Below are 23,623 nucleotides of genomic sequence, written 5' to 3' on the forward strand. Positions count from 1 at the left end.
AACGCTGTCTCATCACACTGTAGCTGCTGATGACAATACAGTAACCTTCTTACCAGAGCCTGTTCTGCCTACTATGCCAATCTTCTCTCTGGGCTTGATGATGAAGTTGAGCTCATTCAGCACAATGGGTGTGTTCTTTCTGTAACGCATTGAGTATTTTCTGAAGATAATGGCACCTTGTGTGGGCCACTTCTCAGAGAGTGGTGCATTGCTAATCTTCCTGACAGCCTCGGGAATACAGGTCTGCAAAGGGCACAGCATCAAGTTATCCACTCACCCTAAATGTTTCTATCATTTAAAGTTCTATGCTCTTGCAGTTATATTGTATTGTTGTATGACAACTCTATAATGGTCATTTAAAGTCAAATACACAAACACATTTAACCACAGTAAAAGATTCAGTTTTGTGTGGATAAAAATTCCTTACCGTGATGTACTCCTGCAGTCTCTCAACTGAAGTGAACTTGGCCTCCAGCTCAGTGGATAGCCTCACAACGTACTGCAGCATCCCAGTCAACTGTAACAATAGCAGCTTTTACAGCTACTGCAGAGCCACAAGAAACTGTAGTCTGAAAACTATGGAAGATTTTAAGCACAAATATTCAAATGGAAATTCAATTGGCAATTGTGAATTCAGCGAAACCAAGTGATCTGTTCATGTATACAAGAGCTTGTAAAAAAATGGAAAACAATTGGTTTCTTTCGGTTGAATGTATTCTAGTGAGGTCCTGATAAATGAAGTGGAAGTGACGTTGTTAGTGAAGTTCTGACTTGATGAGCGATCTGACAGTTTGCAAATTTAGTGATTTGTTCATTTAGAGCACTGACAGTCACCAGACTGTCTGGAGGTTGACTTGAACTACTCTCTTCAAGAACCACAGCGGCCTCTCGAAGAAGCTGAACAAAAGACTCCATCTCCGTTGCATTTGCATGCTTTGCGCGAATTCAAGTGAGTGAAGCAATTAAATATGGATATGCCATAAATAGTTAAGGCCTGTATGGAGATACATTTGTGTCAAAAGTAATTGTACATACATCTCATGATGACATCTAATTTTATGAAATGTAAATCCATATTCATATTTCACGTGTGTGATCTTTGTTTAGGGAATACAAATATTACTTATGGACTTTATGCTTTCCATATTATGAATATGTTTTACTGTTCACGCATTTATGATTCCATTTCTGGATTTTCAAATAATTTTGACGCAGAAATTGCAGGATTGATCAAGTTAAATTATGCGTACACCTAATGGAGAGCCACCGAGAGATGAGGGGCTGGATAAGAAGAGGAACTGTGCTAAAAGTTAAACTACAAATTAAGAGCCCACTCCTGTGTTTGACACTGCCAGTGATGGTGGGCGAGGAACAACGGTGTTGTGTTTGCAGACATTGGAACAGAGTACTTCCCAGCCTGTGGGGGGTGTATGAGGAAGGGAAAAGAAAAGGGAATGTGACGTGAAAGTCGGTGAAGAAAAATAAAGACGAAGAACGTGGTCATAACTCTGTCTGCCTCCCGTGTAATTTGTTTAAGACACCAACAGAACAAACGGGATTCCACTGTAAGTATATATTTTTTTCAAAAATCATACATAGTAATGTAACAGATGCTTGTAGTAATGCTTGTATGCTTCCTAAAGAATCTGGTTTACTTTTCACCTGGCCTGACAAATTTTCACATCACAGTGTGACTCAACTTTATACAGTTTCCAATCTTTCCAAAATGTGCAAAGTGTTTGGGTTTTCACTATATTTCGCCATCTATAATTTATATACGCATGTAAAACTTGGTGGTTCTCCACAATATTTGCAAACAATGTTCTGTTCTAAATTGTTTTTGATACAAAGCAATGGCTAGCCAAGTAATTATCATTTGATAGTTATATTTAAATGATTTGTTTAAGTTTCATTTGTGTGCTTCCTTTTTCAGGTTCATTTGGAGAACTTTATCCTTGAATTGCATCGGGCCAGGACTCTTCATTTTCTTGAGCACACACCTCCATGGATTTCTGGGGTCAAATGTAATAATCTATACAACCTGCGAGTATCTAAATAAAATTGTATTTTTATTTATGATGCTATATTTTATGATTACTTCAACCAACTCCAAATAATAGTGTATATATGTTTTTACATAAACATCACAACATTGTAATGAAGTTTGTTTGATTGAAAGTGAAGTTATTGTTACTATTTTGGCATATTTATGCTTAAATGCCATTATTGTAAATATGACTCTCAAATGAGTTTGTGGTAGCATAGCAGCATTTAAACTGTCAGATCGCTCATCAAGGCGGGCCTTCACTAACAATGTCAGTACTTTACACACTGAATTGCCAATTGCAAAAATGTAATATCAAAATACATGCTCAGATTGAATATTGTGTTGCCAAATAAATTGTGCTTAAAATCTTCCATAAAAAACAGCCTGATCCATCAACTAAAAAACTGTTTGACTTAAATGAGACTAGAATGCTGAAAGCTGCTGAGATCTGCCATAAACATTCTTTGAGGTGTTAAATGCCTTGCTCTGATTGTTCATTTTTTGTTAAAATAAAACTACGATGTTCTAGATTTTTAAAAACTTCCTCCTGTAGAGATGCACAATCTGAAATCACAACTCCTACATCTATCCAGCATGTCACAACTCACCTGGATGGTATAGGATAGGGCCAGGCCTTTCATAGCAGGACTGATGGTCTCAGCAGGACTCAGGACAACAAACAGGGCCACCATGAGAGCCACACTGGCAGATAAAAAGTCCAGCCAGAAAGACAGCCATCGGGTACCACAGTTAAAAAGCAAGAAGTTGTTCGAGTTGTGGTCACTCATCACTTTGAACCTACAAAGAAAATAGTGTAGGGTAAGCATAAATATACAGTGGTGTTTTACATTTGAGTACATTCAGCCTACAGCTGACAAAATCAGCATCTTAGTATCCTCCTGAAACTGGAGAACCCAGAGTGAACACAAGGAGAGCATGCAAATACTGACCTCACATCCGTGGAGGTGTGAGGCCACATTGCTAATCACTTTGACAACATGTGGCCACTATTCTAATAATAAAAACAAAAAACTAAAATTGAAAAGTTGTGTTCTATGTAATGTTGCCAGTATTGTGTTAATGTGAGCATAGAAACATCTATAAGCTGTATGCCTTGTCAATGAGAGAAGATGTTCCGCAGTGGGTTAAGTTGAAATTCAAGTTCAGAGTCAGCTTTATTGTCATTGTATGTCAGCTATATATATGTTCAGTACATAGTGGAACGAAACAAAGTTTCTCTGGAACCAGGTGGTGGAAGATGCTGGTGGCTTTCCTGATGCAGCATGTTTAGTAAATGTCCATTATGCAGGGAAGAATGCACTCAATAGTCCATCTATAGAAGGTGATGAGGATGGGTGATGGGAGAGAAGCTTTTCTCAGCCTTCAGAGAAAGTACTGAGAAAGACAATACCATGCTTTCTTGGCTAATAAATGGGTGATGAGAGCCCAGGAGAGGTTCTCCTTAAGATCTATCGATGTTCAGTGTGGTGGCCCCACCGTTATTTCTGTAGTCAACAATAATTTCTTTAGTTTTGTCCATGTTCAGAAACAGATTGTTGACCTTACACATTCTGTCATGCTGATTGAGTTAGAATATCAGACTGGATGCTTTAAAAGGAGGGTGATGCTTGAAATCATTGTTCATCCTCCGTTAACCATGCTTACCTGCAAGGAAACACGTGCAGTCTTAATTGCATTGCTTAACAAGTTCTTCACAGGCAAGGATACAGTTTGCTCAGGAATGGCAGCAGGCAGGTGTGAGTGCATCTGCACACAAAGTGATGTGAAGTCTTTTGGATGGTTTGGTGTCAAGAAGGGAATAAAAGAAGCTACTTCTCTCCAAGAACAACATCAATGATGGAGCACCGTTCCATAAGGCCAAAGTGATAACTAAGAGACTCATGGACTCATTTTTGAGTCCATGGCCAGGAAACTTCCCGGACCTGATTGAGATTTTTTTACGTTTGCACTATGGGGGGTCTGTGTGAAATTATTTCAATAAGCTGTACTTCAATAAACTGTATACTGTGTATGCTGTTGTACTGACAATAAATCTGTACTGACAAACTGTCAGATCGCTCATCAAGTCAGACTGTCAAAATCATATTATTGAGAAATGATGTGAATGGGTACATACTGGGTAATGTACTGTTCCTGCTTGTTGTAGGCGTGGATTGTACCAAGCCCTTGGATGACTGAGGTTGTGAGGGAGATCCATGGTGAACGGCTCACATTTTCCATCCTCTTCATCTCACGAATGCTCCGCTGGAATATGCTACAGAAAATTAAATATTTTCACATTTGATTACTGTGGCTGTGTGTGTGTGTGTGTGTGCGTGTGTGTGTGTGTGTGTGTGTGTGTGTGTGTGCATGTGCGTGCATGTGAGAGAGAGAGGAAGAGAAGGATACTCACTAGAGAATGACACTGAAGATGGCCCCCAGTACAACCACAGCAATAAGCAGGTAGGGGAACACAGCAGAGATGGTGACAATAGTGAAGGTGACAATCAGGCAGAACTGTAGGAAGTTTTCCATATTGAAGGGTAAGATAGTGTCCACCTCATCCTGGTCTTTAGAAAAGCGGTTGACCAGGCGGCCTGTAGGCGTGGTGTCAAAGAAGCTCATTGCACTGAAGAGGATCTTCAAAAAAGGAATAATTAAAAAATGAGTTTGTACAACAATTGAAAAAGAGCTCTACAAAGTCTGCATGAGACCTGCATTACTGTATTAATAATCAGAGTAAAAGCCTTTCTGTGCAGAAAGCCTTCAATGCAGAAAAGAGGAGGAGGACCCAGGCACAGATTATGCAAAACAAAACTGTATTTAAACTAACTGGACAAACCAACATACAGGGCTCTACTTGGGTAAAAGGAGTGAGGAAATGGGAAAAGGGAAGGTTCCACTCACACGGGGATCACCATACACGCACACTACCTGAAAAAAAACATTATACACACACACCAGACCCCGGAGGCACACTGCCTCCAGCCAAGACCAACTCTCAAACCAGGACTTTTCCAAGCACATTTCAATGCAATACTTTAACCCTGGAGCCAACTGCAGGCACACTTAAATAAGGAGGATGTCAGGTGCGGGGAATCAAAGGGGCATGGCCTGCACTCAAAGTTCTAGGAACCGTCAAAAGGCTCAACCGTGACACTTTCCACATGCCCTACATAAGAACATTGGGACTATAGTTGTGTGGCAATCAGAAAGCAAATTGCTATTAAGACAAACCATGAAAAAAGCCTTGTATTTGTTAGGAGGCACAAAGATGAAATACTTATGAAACACTTTGATTTTGACGCCCAGAGGCTGATTAACAGGTCTTGATTGCTCCCAGCTCATGCCAGTTTAGCAGGGGTGAGGTGCCACCCATCTGATGTGGGGGTCGCATTGAGTTGAGCGAGAGTGACCGCAGCGTAATCCGTGACTCCCAGAATTGGGATGAGCTGTCGGAGAGTGAGCAGGAGAAGAGCAGGAGGCAGAAGTCAAGTCGCCAAGCTGGACAACATACAAGTTGCAGCCAGAAGGTCCGGGTCCTCCGGTACTAGATGGTGCTTGGTTGCCTTGGAGTGGTTTAATTAAATACAATGAGCTTATTAACCTATTCAAAACTAGGGCCCCAAACTCCTGGGGGCAGAATATTATTAACACGCATAAACGTGTACCAATTCATACATAGTAACGTGGAGATTCTCGACTAAAGGCACACAAGAATCAAAACTACCTAAACTGTCAGGATTAGGTGAACATGGAGACGCAACTGAGATAAATCTGGAGGGCACTGTGACCCCCACGATCTTTGCCATGTCTGCTGGCAAGGCTTCCCGTGGACAGGGAAAACACAGACGACGACGAGAGCGACAATGATGCGAGTGGGGGCCGGGATGGCTCCGCCCATCAATCCCATCCACAATCATGGGGAGGTCTGTGGGGACAAAGATCACCACCATACTCACGCATCTGGGTCAGCTTGGGGCAGCAGGGAGAGACAGACAAGATGGGTTATCGGGATTTCCTGGAGCTACTTCCTGGTTTGATCAGCCAGAGCCCGAGGGTGGATCAAATCCTGCCCCACCACCACACCCAGCACCAGCCAGAATACTGTGCAGGAAAACCCCATGGTCTGGGACGCAGAACTTACTGGTGGCAAGCGGGTCATGCCTTCCGTGATCCTGGCTGCACCTCCCTAGGAGGTCCCGGAGAGGGACCTCTGTCCCTCTGTCTGTCTGTCTCTGTGTATCTGTGTGTGTGCCTTTGTCTTGTGTCCGTATGTTGCTCCCACTTCCCCTCTTTGTGCCCACCAGATGGTGACCAAGCAGCGGAGCCGAACCCCAGGGACGAAGCTCCTGACCCGAGTGCGCCAGTCCGGGACAAGGTGGACAAGACCCAAAATACCCCTTTGTCCAGCCAGGGGGTGCTCCCCCAAAGTTTTTTTTGGGGGGTGCAGTACATGTTGGGGGCTCCTCCTGAGGGGAGGGTCGGTGGAGAAGCGACGGAGCTGGGTCATCCGGTAGCCAGTAAGCAGGGCAGGCCAGGAATGGGCCTGGGTCACCTCCAGAGGGGCGGAGCCCCACAGAGCCCCCTGGGAGGCATGAGGATACAGCTGGGACAGGCAGGAAGAGGGCCTGCTTGTCCCAACGGACGCAGAAAGGGCTGAACAGATTGTCCAGCGAAGCCCCCACACTGGCACCAGGGTCGTGCAGCGAGAGGGGCTGCACATGCCCAGAAGGCACCCCCCAGGGGTGCAGTAAACTGTCGCCAGAGGGCAAACAGTTAGGCGACAGTGCTTGTCGCATTGGCAGCAGAAGGCACCATCCAGGGGTGCAGTGAACGGTCGCCGGAGGGTGCGGGACCACCTCCCTGCACAGTGCAGGGAGGGGAGCTGGCCACACTGCCAGCAGGGACGTGCAGCGAGAGGGTCTGCACATCACCAGAAAGCACCAACCGGGAGTGCAATAAGTGGTTGCCGGAGGGTCCGCCTCCCTGCGCACTCGGAGGGGCCAGTCCTGATTTTTGTGTGCAGGTTGGAGGAACCGAGGCCGCATTGCTGGACGAGTCTGAGAGCCAGCCAGAGGGTCCGGGTCCTCCAGTGGGAGGAGCCCTGTGGTTAATGCCATCTGCCCCGCCTCCTTCAGGCGAGGATGTAACCCGTGGAGGGGGGGGCTCTGTCAGGATTAGATGCACCTGGAGACGCACCTGGTACCAATCTGGAGGGCGCTGTTATGAGGTGCTGTGGTTCCGCCCATCGGCGGCTGCAACATTTTTGTGGACCGTAAAACGTATGTGTAGTGTTGTTTTTCAGTTCTGCCAATCGGCATACGCCTGCGGGTTTGTTTAAGTTCGCCTCTACGCTTCAATCCTCCATCAGCTAGCGGACGTGACATAAACAAAACATAATTAAAAAGCTATGTTCATATACAAACATCACCAAAAACACAATTCTGCAGGACCATGTCTGACAGTAAAATAAATAAAAAATAATCATAGTGTAAAAGCAGCACCCCTGATGTGCCCCCCCCCCCCCCCCCCCCCCACCCCCCCCCCAAAAAGGGCAAAAACATTACCATAATACATTTTACATTTACAGCATTTATCCGGTGCCCTTATCCAGAGAGACTTACAATCAGTAGTTACGGGGACAGTCCCCCTTGAGCAACTTAGGGTTAAGTGTCTTGCTCAGGGACACAATGGTAGTAAGTGGTAGTAAGATTTGAACCTGGGTCTTCTGGCTCATAGGCGAGTGTGAACGAAACTGGACGAAAACCTTCTCCAAAGTGCTCTGGACCTCAGACTGGGCCAAAGGTTTACCTTCCAACAAGACAATGACCCTAAGAACACAGCTAAATTAATGCAGGCCCAGCTTGAATGGCCCAGCCAGATCCCTGACTTAAATCCAATTGAGCATCTCCAGAGAGACTTAAAAATGACTATCTACCAACATTTACCATCCAACCTGTCACAACTGGAGAGAATCTGCAAGGAACAATGCAGAGGATCCCCAAATCCAGCTGTGAAAAACTTGTTGCACCTTTCCCAAAAAGACTTGTATTAGATCAAAAAGGTCCTTCTACTAAAGCAAATACTGAGCCGTTTTTCTTTGTTAATAAATCTGCAAAAACGTCAACAGTTCTGTGTTTTTCTGACAATATGGGGTGTTGTGTGTACATTAATGAGGGAAAAATGTATTTTAAATTATTTTAGAAAATGGCTGCAATATAACAATGAGTGAAAAATTTAAGGAGGTCTGACTACTTCCCGTAAGATAAGAGCAACCTTTATTAGTCCCACAAGTGGAAAATTGCATCCGTACCCACTGTATATGGATTTGCAGCATTTCTCAGATGGCCATTTTTTTATCTTCATTTTCTCTGAAGCAGTTGATATATTCTGACTCTCTAAACTCCTAATTTTCAGGAGTCTTAAAAAGTTATACTAATGGTTGTAGTTGCAGAGATATTGTCTGTTAACTTTTGTATATGTCCATTTCAAAAAAGGGGGGTCCCCAGCTGAACATGATATGCTAATGGTATTTACAGTTAAGTTCCTAGTGAAATAAAAATATCTGCTATGAATATTATTTATAAATAAATAAAGGCAAAAATTCAGGAGAGAAGTGAAATCTTTGTAAATCACAGCACCATGTGTCCACAATGTCTTCTCATGATGCTGCATGAGAAGCAAACAGCACTATACACTAAACGGACAATTATAGTCTTTACCTTCTTGAACATTGTGTCGTGGAGCTTGGAAGAAGCACGCAGAGTGACTTTGGTGAAGCAGTAGCCCTTGATGATGCTCAAAATGATCATTGCAATAATTGTGAAGCCATACACCATCTGGTAGAACTGAAGATCCGGGTTCGTAGAGATGTCCCCACTGTCAGGGTTTTCTGACTATAGAAAATAAACACAAATATTATAAATGTTATACTCCCAACACTGCTTACCTGCAAATTATATTCTAATGTATGGCTTTGTTTTTGCAATCAACAACCTATAAAGCCTGGTTTTGTTATAAGACAGTCCAAATATTCCTTGAGTGAATTCAGTAATCCTACCATCAATATGACCACCTTTATTACTAGCTAATAGACCTTTCCCTACCAGTTCACATTGCCTTAACAATGTAAATGTATACATGTTTAAGAGAGGTCCAGTGCAGCTTCATGGAGCAGAAAAAAGGGACAGTGGAACACTGTCAACACTGCTTTCAAGGTCAGCATAGACCAAACTTCATCATATTCAAAGAATTGTTTGCTCTGATCATTGCAGTTCAAACATTTAACTGTTTGTCAAGCATATATTTACTTTTATGCCTAATTTACATAATTAAATAATTACAAAAATAAAAGTTAAAATTACACTGGGCAGAGTTTAAGAGTTTAATTTAACACTTTCCAGAGTTCAGTCTGTAAAATGACACTATATATTGTCAACCCACGAATTCATACCAGGAACATATGCCACCCCTAATGTTTGAACTCTAGTAAACCATGTTACTGTCTCCATAATGGTGATTTAATGTTGCGTTATGAGGTTTTACGACTAAGCTATCAAAGTTAATAGTCTTTTGGTCTGGAATGTCATTGTTACACTCTCTGTAAAATTAGGGAGCCATGACATATGTACAGGTATTATAAAATCCTAAATTTTGTTTATCACAGACAATATTGATTATCAGGAAGAACCTGCTCAAACTGCAAACCTGCCTGGGAAAGTGGACCTCTGACAGAGTGACCATCTGGTTTGTGATCAGCTCCATGACTAAGGCTCTTCTTCCCTCCTTCACTCAGTTTAGGTGTCCAGCCAAGAAGGCTCTAAGAAGGGTCCTAGTGGTTTTAAACTTCTTCCACTTACAGATAGTTGAGGCCACTGTGCTGATTGGGACTTAAATTTTTTGGTAACCTTCCCAAGATCCTGTTTCAGAGAACTACAGACAATTTCTTCATGCTTGGTTTGTGCTCTGACGTGAACTGTCCACTGTAGGACCTTATATAGACAGGTGTGTGCCTTTACAAACCATGTAAAATCAACAGTTTTTTTCCACAGATGGACTCCAATTAACCTGCAGAAACATCTCAAGGATGATAAAGGGATTTTTTTTTCTTGTTGTCATTATGGGGTGTTCTGTGTAGATAGTTTTATTTATCCATTTTGGAAGACTGTAACATAATAAAACATGGAAAAAGTATTGCGTTGTTTTTACATCTTGGGGTCATCAAGGTGAAGAAACCGGATATCGTGAAGGTAAACAATATTTATAAAGCACAAACTGAACATGGCGCAATGACCAAAAATGAACAGAAACAGACCCTAAGGCATGTGTCATTTAGACCGAAACAAAGCAAACACAAGGTCCACTGTCATGATCCGGTCCGGCAGGGGTTACTACAAGGAGTTCGAACCGTTTCATGTTTGTCCTGTGTAATGTTCCCTGATCGTGTTCACCTCTTGTATATACAGCTATCCTCTTCATGTCTGTTTGCCGTCGGGTTTGTTGATATTTCCCCTGCCATGTGTACTATGTATTAAACCCCTGTCTCGTGATGTTGTGCATATGCGTCCTCCTTCCTCGCCATGTCCAGCCATCGTGACAGCCACATTAATATGGCGGCACCTATTATGGAGTCCTGGTCCATCAAGCCTAATTGGTTTCAGCTGGGATCAATCAGGACTTTATAATCATTTACATTTACGAAATTTATCAGACGGCTTTATCCAGAGCGACTTACAATCAGTGGTTACAGGGACAGTCCCCCCTGGAGACACTCAGGGTTAGGTGTCCTGCTCAGGGACACAATGTCAGTGTTTGTTGTATGAGGAGAAAGTGAAATATATTTGATGAATCAGTTTTTTTCCTTCACGGCTTTGTTCACTATTGTCATCATCAAAATTGGCTTGATTACATGCTCATTAACATGAGTGAATGATAATAAAGTGTTTAGTATAAACCTTCAGGACTGTTGGAAACCAACCCTGTTGTCTAATTGAAGTTGGTGGAAAGAAGCCAGGAGTGTGAAATACTTCCAACACAGTAAAATACTTTTTTGCCTTCATTGATTTTTGTTTTTTACATAACCACATGTGTGTTATAGTTCTGTGTCTTCAGTTTTGTTCTAAAATGCAAGACCCAGAAATTAGCAGGTGTGTCCAAACTTTTGACAGGTAGTCTACATTTATGACTCCAAAAACTGCAGAAAATTACCTCAGAAATTGTCTAGGCCTCCACTGCCCCAGCATCCTCAACTTTGCAATGTTGAGTGAAGGAAGGAAAGAAGATAAAAATGTTAAATTACCCCAGATCCTTGGTCCAGCCAGAAGCTAAGCCACCAATTGCTGAAGGCAGTCATCCCAACCATCAGTATGAAAACCAGCATGACAGCCAACAGTAGAACATAACCTAGGGATACACATTTTGAGATGTCTAGACAAGTATATATCCATGAATATTGGCATGGTGTACTGTGATGCTAACCTCCTGCTGCTTTGCAGTATTGGTGGTAGGTCCTCCAAGTTACAGCACCATCTTGTGTGGTCTCCTTTGTCACCAACTGGTTGTTCACATCTAGTTTTGAAAACCGTTTTTCAGTACAAACCCAAGTGCAATGCTGTGTAATTGCAATGTATCAGAAATTAACCAGACAATGAACAGAGGATGTTGTTTCTGAGACCATCCCTTGTGTTCCAACCACCCAACTATACCCAATCTGTTGATGTTTTAGTAGTATTTTACACTCTCAGTGTTGAGGAGTAATGAGAAATGTAATTACTGTAATGAGTTACAGTTACTGGATGAATAAGAAGTCATTAAATTACTGTTGCTTATTGAAAGATTCATAATAACATAAATGTTGTATACAAAACCTTGTTGATATGTTTCATAATAGTGGTGTAGCTGGAATCATGGGAGTGTTATTTGTGTCAGCCTATCCCTGTGAGTCAGACATTGTTGGTTTAATTCTGACATCACTCCCGTCAGTCTTCAGGTTAGCACACATCACTTCCATCCCTAGAAAGATTGTGAGTGCGCTTACACAAAGACTTCCGAATTCTTCAATTTCTGCCAATAACGAGTGTTTCTGGTCCATGTCCTTAACAGGGATAGTCACCCTGGAGCAACTTAATGTCTTGCTCAGGAACACAATGGTAGTAAGTGGGGGTTGAACCTGGGTTTTCTGGTTCATAGGTGAGTGTGTTACCCACTAGGCTACTACCACCCAAAAATGAAATAATTAAATACTAAAATAAAAAAGTGAAGTGATTGTCATTGTGAAACACTGCACACATAGCATAGAACGAAATGTGTCCTCTACTTTTAACCTATCCCCCTTGGTGAGCAGTGGGCAGTCATGACAGTAGACAGTGTGGGACGTGTTTTTGCTCAGTTGCACCTCAATGGCACCTTGGCGGATCGGGATTCAAACCAGCAACCTACTGATTACCGGTCCACTTCCTTAACCGCTAGGCCACCCCTGCCCTTCGCTAGGCCACCACTGCCCCTTGAATCTACAGCAGTGTTATGAATAATTTAAAATGGGAAATTGTTCACACAAAATGGTATGATCTTAGAGTAAAATGAGTCCTGAAGGCTGACCTTGTGACTATTTTTATATTATCTTTATTAAATTGATCCAATGATGTAAATTTGTGTATTGAAAGGAATTTGAAAGTAGTCGTTTTTAAAACTACTCTAAGGTAAGCATTGCCAGCTAAGAACATTTCAAAATGGTTAACAGTTATACATTTTTAATTAATTATTTCTTAAAAGTAATCAAAAACTAATTTAATGAAATTAGCTACATTATATGGTAATTTAAATAGTTACATTACATCATTACATTTTAAATACTATTATATTTTTTTAATAATCTTCCCAACCCTGTAAACTCTCTCACCCATTCGTTTTTAATTACCCACTTAATCCACATCAGGGTCATGAGCAGGGGAAAGAAGGCAGAGAAGCAGGGTGGCAGGCCAACACAGGGCACAAATACACAAACACAAACACCATTCAGTCAAGACATTCCCATTGACTACTGAGGGTCCTACTGACCCTTTTGGCAATTAACTTTGTACAGTGGGAGGAAACCAGAGAACCCTGAGAGCATGCAAACTACACACGTACAAGTCCTGGGTTCTGATTTATAAGGAAAATAATCAATTTAAAATAAAAAATAGTTCACCAGTCAAATAACAGGAATCTTCACCAATAGAGTATGTACACTTGTGATGAGTTACCTTTTTTATCCGAAATCTGCTGTGAACCTTCTCTACTCATGTCCTCATCAGAAACTTCAAATGCTGTGGGAAGAATTTTAGAACTACAATTTCCAAAGAACCTCCATTCATACCAAATGAAGCACAAGCATAATAATTATAAAACATAAAAAAAAACAGATACCTTCATTTATTTTCCCGTTGCTCTCCTGGTCATCTCTGCCACATTCTGATATCTTCTCAGCCTGAGCTTGTGACTCTTCTTTATTTTGAGTCTTAATACAGAAATAAAAAAATAAAATAAAAAACCTAAATTCTCTAAAATTGTAAGTACACATTTATATATGACTAATATAAGTAAATGTAAGTGTAAAGATGAATCGTACATGAGACTTTTCCATCTGAAAATTATGGACAAGTTGCGCATAGCGCCCACTGGCTTTCATCAAAGATTCGTGGTCTCCTGATTCTCGGATTTCTCCATTCTCAAGAAGCAGAACATCATCACAAAACTCCAGGTACTGGAGGAGAAGAGATGATAATGATGATGATAATTTTTTATTTAGTTTTTGTGCAAATGCCAGGAACATCTCAAATAACTATCAGGAATGCCCTGTGTGATCTTAGCAGTCACTTGCTTATAAAGGCTGATTCATGGTACATTATTACAAGACTTCCAGAAAAAAATGGTCAAAAATATTTTCCTACAGATCTCCAATTTTCAATCTGCTTTTGTTCTTTTCAACCAAACATGGTTTGGGGGTTGATTTGTACATTCTTGTAAAAAAATTCAAGACAATTATATCAAGACACACTGAAAAGAACTAATGCATTTCACAGTTTCTTCTTGAAAGTTGCCCTTTCTTTAAGGAAAGGTCTGAACCTCAAAACATTATAGTCATAATGAAGAGACTTACTGACAAACTAAAGGGGGAGCATGTAAAAGCAGCTACCTGCAGCTGATGTGTGACCAATACCACAGATTTCCCCTTCAGTTGTTTCTTAATGCACTCCTCAAAGATGTGTTTTCCCACATGTGTATCTACAGCAGACAGCGGGTCATCCAGCAGGTAGATGCTGCGGTTGGAATACACTGCCCTGGCCAGGCTAATCCTTTGCTTCTGACCTCCAGACAGGTTCAGACCCCTTTCACCAATCTGCAAAGATCAGAAGTTTACAATGTTGTGGGACATTGTGAGTACACCACTCCACCTGTTTCCAGCAGAAGAAGAGAAGCTCTACCTCAGTCTCGTCTCCATGAGGTAGGATGGCTAAATCCTGTTTAAGACAGCAGGAGTGAATGATTTCATTGTACCTGAAAAAGGTGATATGAAATGTGCATGAAATTAGGAATACAAAACTGAACTGGCCAGTGCTGTATTGTCTATTTGTGATTCTTCTCTGCTGGTAAGGATTCTGTAACTTAGTAACCAGTTTTATTTTGTGTTTTAAGTTGAGTCACGTGAACTTTACTTTAATTTATTTTATTTTACATGGCAGATGCTTTTATCCAAAGCAACCAAGTAGTTGTAGTTGTTTGTTGAAGAATTAGTGTACTCAGGTGCTACATCAAGTACTTGAAAGTGAAAAGTAAAAGTGAAGTGTACTCTGCTTTTAACCCATTACCCTTAGTGAGATATGGGCAGCCATGAAAGGCACCCGGGGAGCAGTGTGTGTGGATGGTGCTTTACTCAGTGGCACCTTGGTGGTTCCGGATTCAAACTGCCAATCATCTGATTACTAGTCCTTACCCATTAAGCCACCGCTGTCCCTTACTTGTTACTGCCAATTAAGTTTTGAATTACATTTAAGGTCTGTTAAATCCTGTGGTCACGTGATGGGCTGTCCACATTCTCTCTTTTTTGTTTATATTTTCCATTAGGAGGAACCTGTGGAACTCTTCCCATGTCTAATGCCAAATCATGCTCTAGTCAAAGTGGGACTTTTAAAAATGGCATAGATCTTCTAAGGAGGGAAGGAAGGAGAAGGGGGAATACACAAGACAAACACCCTGTCCTCAGTAGCTGTCCTCGGCGCACATGCCATTGTTTACATTTACATCATTTATCAGACGCCCTTATCCAGAGCGACTTACAATCAGTAGTTACAGGGACAGTCCCCCTGGAGCAATTTAGGGTTAAGTGTCTTGCTCAGGGACACAATGGTAGTAAGTGGGATTTGAACATGGGTCTTCTGGTTCATAGGCGAGTGTGTTACCCACTAGGCTACTACCACCCATTGTTGCTGGCGTCGGTTTCCAGGAGGAAGCGCCGCTGGGGGTCGGGGTACACTAACACCAGCACGCTCACCAGTGCGTCCCTTAGTTGCCGGGAACTCTTGCTCACATTCATTTACATTTTTTACAGCATTTATCAGACGCCCTTATCCAGAGTGACTTACAATCAGTAGTTACAGGGACAGCCCCCCCCTGGAGACACTCAGGGTTGTCTTGCTCAGGGACACAATGGTAGTAAGTGGGATTTGAACCTGGGTCTTCTTGACCCTGAGTGACCCTGAGTGTGTTACTCACTAGGCTACTACCACCATTCACTGGTCCAGTGAAACTGGTCTCTGTCGGCCGGTGCAGCGGTCGCGCTATTATCGCAAAGTCTTTAATGAACCTCCTGTATTATGACGTGAGACCCAAAAAAACTGTGCAGCTCGGCCACGGTGTTCGGGGTCGGGCAGTCATGCACGGCGGCCACCTTGGCTGGGCAGTCACTACCCCCTCTCCACTCACTTCATGGCCCTACGGAATTTGTGTCCATAGGAGGGAGCATTTAACTGCAGCCCAGCACGCTGCACTGCTCTGAACACTTTCTTCAGGTTCTCCTCCACCTCCTCGTGCACTAATATGTCATCCAAGTAGACAACACATTTAGCCCAAGGAATGTCCGCGAGCATGCACTCCATCAGCCGATCAAACATGGCCAGGCTGTTGCACAACCCGAACGACATCACTGTGAACTCCCACAGTGCCAGACCTATCGTGAAGGCCATTTTCGGTTAGGCCTCTGAGGTCAGCTCCACCTGCCGTATGTGCCCTCGTCTCTCTCCTTGTTCCGTGTTTCCTCTTACAATGCCGTGGTTGGTGCTGTTGGTGGCTTGCAATGATCTCGGTGGTACTCTGATGGGATCAAGAGTGTGATGAAGTGCCACTGTCTCTTGTCCCTCTAGGCACAGTGTTGCTGCCGGCAGGTCTTCAAGGTGTGCCAGCAGGTCTAGGGCGGTGATGCATTGTTCCTTGATCTCCGCCATACACACAGGGTGGGGGGTGCTCCCAGGGTAATGTGCAGCACTTTGCGGCCAAGCATTGCTGCATGTGCCCCGGTCACCGTCGTCAGTCTCGTGCCCATCTTTTCCCATCCAGGGGGATTCTCCTCGTCCATTCCCGGCAGCAGTCCAGGCCAGGGTGATTGTGGACCCAGTGTCCTGCATGGCGTGTTCTCGATCATACAATCCACATTAAATCCACTAGTGAGGCCCACGTGACCCACGGTGGTGTGTTCTGGTGGAGGAAATAAAGTGTCCATGGTGGTTTCCGGCTTCCAAATAACTGGGAGGCGGTTCTTCTTCTCCTCCAGCACCGTACCTCTACTTCCCGGTGTGCTGTTTCTGCCCTTGCACACACTACATTAAATCCCCATAACTCAGACATCCTGAACCCCAACAGAACTCATAACATGGTTAACTATTTACAGTACCCGTGCGCGCCCGTCCTGTTGGCGCGGATCCACAAGGCATGCTGGTCCCAACTCATGGCCTCCGCTGCCACAATACTAATGTTTGCCTACAAAGCCAAGGAAGGGTAACACCCTCCTACCTCAAATCGCTGCCATCACTCCTTGCTCTACACCTCGATTTATCCAATCTTCCAGCACTGCTCCAAAGGTACCACCATCTCTCAAGGTACTAGGAAAGCATTAATCGCTGTCTTTGCTCCTAGGTGGTGGAATGATCTTCTGAGAGGCCAGCACAGCAGAGATGTGGCAAGGGTCACCAGCACTTTAGAATGGAGAGTTGGGCAACCCAAAACACGGTGAGCCACATTCACTCACATCTGAGCACCATCACTAGAGTACTGATCCAGACTAACAACACTCGCCTGGGACACTAACCTGGGACACCCCTGATGGCCTCCGTTTAAGACTCCTGTGCACCCACTTGTGGGTATCTGAGCTCACCTTTGTCAATCACGATAAGACAGCATAGTCGCGAGTCTCCCACTCTAGGTCCCATGACCATCCCTTCAAGACAAGCAAGACCAGTTACAGGCATCCTCAAAAGACCCCAAAGACAACTGTGTCTCTCCTGTGCTCTGTGCTGGTGGAGAACCAATGTGGTGTGGCTCTGCTGACTGACCAGGTGACCATGCTCCAGCAGCAGCTAGACTGCCTGTTGCCCCACCTCTCTGTGTCTCCACCAACAAAGGACTATGTTCTGTCAATGTTGTGGTCGTGAAATGTAAATTTTGATGTGACATTTGATGTGGCAGTTTACGTGCCAATAGATTTGGCTTATGTGCAAACTATATGCTCTTTGTGTTACTTTCACTGGGGCCTGGTTCCTCAGTCCTTCACCTGTGACACCTACAGATTTTTTTCTCCACTCACATTTCCAGTTTGCAATCTGTTTCTGTATGAGGGGCCGTTTAGGAAATAAGACTTTAGTTACACAAACACATTACACATTTATACTACTGAAAACTCACACAAACATAACACAAACATGTGAAAACTTCACTAATGCTACATGGGCATTTAACACACCGTTTAAGTTTAATGCTGAAGCCTTTTGTTACATAAGAGTCTATTTCACTTGTATCTGTGTGTGTGTGTGTGTGTGTATATATACACACACACACACACACACACACACACACAGATACAAGTGAAATAGACTCTTACGTTTATATATATATATAAAACGCTCACACAGATATATATATATGTGTTCGTGTATGTGTGTGTTTGCGTCCGTGTCCATTTCACGTGGATCTGTGTGTTTCATATATGTGTGTATGAGTTTTCAGTAGTATAAATGCATGCTTGTCAGTTTCATATGTGAATGTGTATGTGTTTCACATGTGTTTGTGTAACAAAAGTCTAAAATATCTCCTAAATGGCCGCTCATATTTTTGTTCTTATAAACATACTGGCTAGTATGGTATATTTTTAATCACATTGTGATTTGGCCTTTGCAGCAGGCACAGAGCATGACCCTCCACCTGACTTCAGTTTAAACTTTATGTGCCCTTTCAATGAGATCATACGCTCCCATGCAAACCTGCAGAAAACTTCCTAGAGGTCAAAGGCCAACCAAGGCTTAGGAGGGATGGGAAAGAAATGAGATAAGGCCAGGGCCTAATAAATTATGGGGGGGTTGGTATGCCCAAATATCACAAGCTGGGTGCACAATGCTTAATTGTAAGAACTGTGTACTGGCCAGACCTCAGAAGCCAGTCACTGAATTATGATGACATATGTGTGAATAGATTAATTGAACTTGCATTCTTAAACTTTCTTTTTACTATGGGTCTAACTCTGTGTGTGTGTGTGTGTGTGTGTGTGTGTGTGTGTGAAGGAGCACTTATAACATTGTAAGCACTATACATATATGCATGTTATATTTTGAACACTTATTTGTAAACTGAAGTTATAGAAATGTAATGTGAATTGATATACCGAAGCACACACGCACATGCACAGAGGAGACAGGTTCTGTCCTTGGCGAATTCCACACGAATCATGGGAGTAAATGCAAATTATTTAATGAAGTCCCTGACACATTGTAACTAACCGCAGCTGCAGAAAACACAGACAATCAAACACATTATTGAGACAGGTCATAAACACACAAGACTTCAGGGTGTTTTTATGGCGTGACCAAAGATAGGCGAAATAGGTGTATAAGAACAAAAGCTCTGATGTGCTGCCAGACAGATCTGTCAACTGGATGGCTGTTGTCTTTTTTGACTATCTGGCCTAGCAGGTAAGGAAACGGACCCGTAATCGGAAGGATGCAGGTTCGAGTCCTGAACCGCCAAGGTACCACTGAGCAAAGCACTGCTCACAAAGGGTGATGGGTTAAAAGAAGAGCACACATTTCGTTGTGTGCACCGTGTTCTGTACTGTGTTTCACAATGACAATCACTTCACTTCACTAAAATATGATCAGAAATTTGTGGCCCTAGCAACACAGGCTGTTGGTACCTGGTCTCGTCAAATGACTCTCCCATCAGAATGTTGTCCCGTACCGAACCATGGAAGATCCAGGCTTGTTGGGAAACATATGCAAATGTTCCATCAACAGTTACACTGCCTCCTTCAAGATACATCTGAACAGAAACAAAGTAAGATGAAAGCTGTAGCCCAACGAGCATACTCATCATACAACCTGTGCAACAACCTGCTCTAAGATGCCTGATAGAAGAGATGATTTCCCACTTCCAACATTTCCACAAACTCCAAGAAGGTTTCCCTGAAAAAAAAAAAAACATTTTTTTTCCCATGTGGATTCTGCTTTTTTATTTAGGTTTTGGAAATGATACACACCTTCATCAAGATGAAGCTGATGTTTCTCAAAGTCAGCCTTGCCTGAACTCCCAAGACTCCATTCTCCACCTTGATTGTTGGAGTCACCACACTTTCCTTCATCCCATTGGCTGTGAAAGAGGGGCTAGGATCTGGTTTACTCCAAGAAAATGAGGCATTTTCCAAGATGAGGGCAGCATCTAGGCCTCTCCTGGGAGTCAGGTAGGGCTCTGGGTTCTTAATCAGGAGGAGTTTCTATGAAATAATTACAACCCTATCTGATTAAATGAAGTCCTGCTGTCAAGCTATCTGCCAGATTTGTATCTGTTCTGTGGAGAATGGTGGTAAAGTGATGGATTATGCAGTACACAGCTGGTCTCCTTCAGGTATTAGATATTAAGTATGTTTTCAAAAACAAGCAACTTCGTAAACTTTATATGGGGAAAGTCCAAAGATTATTTTTGTTAAACAATATATACATTGTTTTCATCTTTAAGTTGAAGTACAGTATAAACAACAAATTACAAGTTAAAGATAAAGAGACATGGAAATCCGTACTAAATTCACCAACCTTCAGGCGTTCTAAGGAAACTTTGGCCTCTGCCAGTGATTTGACAGAGAAAGGAAGTAGCCCCAGGGAAAACCTCATAGAGTTGAAGATGGCGATGATAGTAAAGGCCTAGGGAGATAAAACTCAGTTAACCTAAAGTTTACCTAGCCTGACCCAGCCCTACACAGTAGTATGTATTTCTGTTTTTCATGTTCTGTAAAATTCATCTGGTGTTCGCTTAAAAATGGACAGAAAGAGATATTTATAGCAAACAGAACAGCATAAATGTGATCAGTAAAACAACAGGCAATGGAAGACCCAACACACAAACACATACAGAGCTGTGTGTTGCTATTATAAATGATAAATATAATCACATTTTAAATCCTGCAAACACCATTTGACCTTCCCTAACCAATTAAAATATTCCTTTTTGTTCCCCTACGAATTATAATGTCCATATCATGTAATTTTTAGAAATTTGTAAACAAAGTTCTACCGTCTTTCTAAATAATTTTTTTGCCAATACAGACTAAATAAATCACCTACATGCAGCCTAAGAAAATACTCACAGCTGAAGGGTTTAAGGGAGTCTTCAGCAGAGTGTGGACAATAAAGGTGAGGATGGTGGCCATAGTAGGGGTGATGGCGGTGACAGAGGCAATCACACTCTGAACATAACCTGCTTTCTCTAAAAGCTGCTTCTCATTTCTCCTTAAATCTACAGAAAAAAAACTAACCATTAGAAACATGCCGAACTGAAGGAGAAGTGAGGGGAAGGAAGCTCTTCCAACAACCGTGTGTAATACCTGTGATCTTTTTCTCAAAGGAGCTCTCCCAAGCATACATTTTGATGAGCTTAATGCAGGTCAAGACCTCAGTCATGGTGCGGACGCGAGTGTCTGTTACAATCACAGCCTTTTTTCTGAGCAAGTTAATTAATCTGGCAACAAAGAACTGCAACCACAAGCACACACATACATTGTTATTTGGAAGCTGTACAAAAAAGTATAGACAATAGATGTTTATAAAATGTACCTGTATTGGGATAAAGATGAGGTAGACCACCACTCCAATGAGGGCTGTATTTCCCAGTATGTAGCAGGCATATCCAACACAGAGGATCAACAGCACCGGGACACAAAATAAAAAGGTCCCAAACACGACAGCTTCAAACATCCGGTAACTGTCACTTGTCAGCAAGTTAATCATCTCAGGGACACAGGAGGACAAACAGGAGCTTCATTAAATTTAGTTCTAAAACATGCATATTAGCTCACCTGTAATATGTCCGTCAATCAGAGCTCCTACCTCTCCAACTGAGATGTTACTCAATATTCTGAGGGATATGATCTTCTGAAAGGCCAACATGGAGAAGGCACCCTTCAGCCGAATAGCCGAGCGAAGATTCAAGGCCCATAGCAGGGAGATGAAGAAAGCTTTGGAAAACTCAGCAATAAACAAGGCAAAGCAGAGCCCAACTCCGTATGACACTGGGAATTTTCCTGGACTTTCTGTATAGTTGAGAATTTCATAGACCAGTATAGACTGAAAATGATAAACATGATCAGACAATACACCCATCCATCACCTATCTTAATACAAACAGGAATATGTGTCACACACCGGTCCAACAAACACTGCAACAGTGAAAAGGACTGAAATGAAGAAAGCAACAACACATCGTGTTCGTAGGGAGCGCATTACAACTCGAACTAATGAGGCTCTCTCCAAGCCCACATGGGACACCTCCTCCTCCCAAAGTCTCTGCAGTCTGGATCAACAGGAAATGGTGGTGAAAACTGAGTTACAATCACAATAACAGAGAATGTAAAAGAAGGGAACCTTTCTCCAGTTGTTCCAGCACTGTCATGAGGAGACAGAAACAGAGAGTTGCAGTCCAAACGTTTCCTGAACATTTTCCACATAATAGGAGTCATCCACGCAAAGGAGGCAAGGGAGAAGAAACCTGCATCATCTAGAGGGTTGGAACTAAAAGATCATGTGGATCAGTGCAGGGAACAGGTTGTACTTAATCAGAAATCCATGGTGTTCTCACCCTGAAGAAAAGCGAATTGGGATCAGGTTCTGGCAGCTGGCATGGTACTTATGGATCTTTGGTGGGGGGTCTTCTTCTCTGTAATCCAAGGAGGGCAGGCCCTCCAGGATGATGGGGAAATCAGGTTCTGTCCTGCATGGCGTGCTTGTTTTTCTTGTCTGATGCAGAGAGAGAAAAGAAAAGGCTGAGCCTGGAGCAATAAAGAACAGCTCTGGGAACGGCTAATAAAGCAAAAACAAGCTGATCTCGGAAAAAAAAAAATCTATATTGCTGCAACTTAGGTATTTTTAAATCTATTAAAATGGGAAAAGACTCATATAACAGAGTTGTACTTACAAATGAGACTCCTTTCACACTTTCTCTGCCTCCGTCTTTCCCTGATGACCAGTTAGAATGTCTAATCATTTCCTTCTGTCTAAAGATATCCAGATGTATCTCTAAAAGTCAGAGGTGACACGATTGTGATGGTTCTCAATAGTCTTTATGTTCTGCATTCAGAATGTTCTATGCGTTCTACATAACCATCACATCTCTGTCAGCATTAGAATCAGACAGGTCGACTTTCTTTCATATAGTGACAGCAATTCTGGGTTTTATATGCAGTCTGTCAGCAGCATGCTGAGTGTTACATCACTGACTTTTTATGAGGCTCAAAGGTTAACTAGGCTCCACAGGAAATTCTGGGTCATACACAAAAAAGAACCACCATCCTACATTTCTATGAAATAGGAATAAACAAATTAAATATTTAATTATACAGTACAGGCCAAACGTTTGGACACACCTTCTCATTCTATGTGTTTTCTTTATTTTCATGACCATTAACGTTGGTAGATTCACACTGAAGGTATCAAAGCTATGAATGAACACATGTGAAGTTATGTACTTAACAAAAAGTGTAGACCTGACCTCCACAGTCCCCGAACCTGAACCCAATACAGATGGTTTGGGGTGAGCTGGACTGCAGAGTGAAGGCAAGGGGGCCAACAAGTGCTAAACACCTCTGGGAACCCCTTCAAGACTGTTGGAAAACCATTTCAAGTGACGACCTCTTGAAGCTCACAGAGAGAATGCCAAGAGTGTTCAAAGCAGTAATCAGAGCAAAGGGGAGAATATAAAAAATGTACATAACTCTACATGTGTTCATTCATAGAATGAGAAGGTGTGTTCAAGCATACATCATAACAACACAGAGCACATAGCATATTCAAG

At 42.5% G+C, this 23,623-nt stretch overlaps 1 protein-coding gene across 2 annotated transcripts in view; it reads right to left on the minus strand.

Moving 5' to 3' along the window:
* The window catches only part of abcc12 (ATP-binding cassette, sub-family C (CFTR/MRP), member 12), a 28,825-nt gene extending 5,843 nt beyond the window's left edge, over positions 1–22,982 (minus strand). For both annotated transcript variants that reach the window (XM_028956451.1, XM_028956452.1), the window contains exons 1-25: positions 22,748–22,982; positions 22,412–22,569; positions 22,198–22,344; positions 21,979–22,126; positions 21,664–21,900; positions 21,391–21,564; positions 21,162–21,309; positions 20,925–21,073; positions 20,374–20,481; positions 19,824–20,057; positions 19,678–19,749; positions 19,482–19,606; positions 14,512–14,584; positions 14,223–14,426; positions 13,656–13,790; positions 13,454–13,544; positions 13,291–13,353; positions 11,528–11,617; positions 11,349–11,452; positions 8,773–8,946; positions 4,461–4,687; positions 4,185–4,322; positions 2,656–2,845; positions 428–517; positions 54–243 (exon numbers count right to left, since the gene is read on the minus strand). In XM_028956451.1, the coding sequence (XP_028812284.1) occupies positions 54–243; positions 428–517; positions 2,656–2,845; positions 4,185–4,322; positions 4,461–4,687; positions 8,773–8,946; positions 11,349–11,452; positions 11,528–11,617; positions 13,291–13,353; positions 13,454–13,544; positions 13,656–13,790; positions 14,223–14,426; positions 14,512–14,584; positions 19,482–19,606; positions 19,678–19,749; positions 19,824–20,057; positions 20,374–20,481; positions 20,925–21,073; positions 21,162–21,309; positions 21,391–21,564; positions 21,664–21,900; positions 21,979–22,126; positions 22,198–22,344; positions 22,412–22,569; positions 22,748–22,816 (3,538 nt within the window). In that variant the 5' untranslated portion in view covers positions 22,817–22,982. The remainder of the gene's footprint in view (positions 1–53; positions 244–427; positions 518–2,655; positions 2,846–4,184; positions 4,323–4,460; positions 4,688–8,772; positions 8,947–11,348; positions 11,453–11,527; positions 11,618–13,290; positions 13,354–13,453; positions 13,545–13,655; positions 13,791–14,222; positions 14,427–14,511; positions 14,585–19,481; positions 19,607–19,677; positions 19,750–19,823; positions 20,058–20,373; positions 20,482–20,924; positions 21,074–21,161; positions 21,310–21,390; positions 21,565–21,663; positions 21,901–21,978; positions 22,127–22,197; positions 22,345–22,411; positions 22,570–22,747) is intronic.
* Positions 22,983–23,623: the final 641 nt, after the last annotated feature.

This window comes from Denticeps clupeoides, chromosome 16 (assembly GCF_900700375.1).
Source record: "Denticeps clupeoides chromosome 16, fDenClu1.1, whole genome shotgun sequence".
Lineage (NCBI taxonomy): Eukaryota > Metazoa > Chordata > Actinopteri > Clupeiformes > Denticipitidae > Denticeps > Denticeps clupeoides.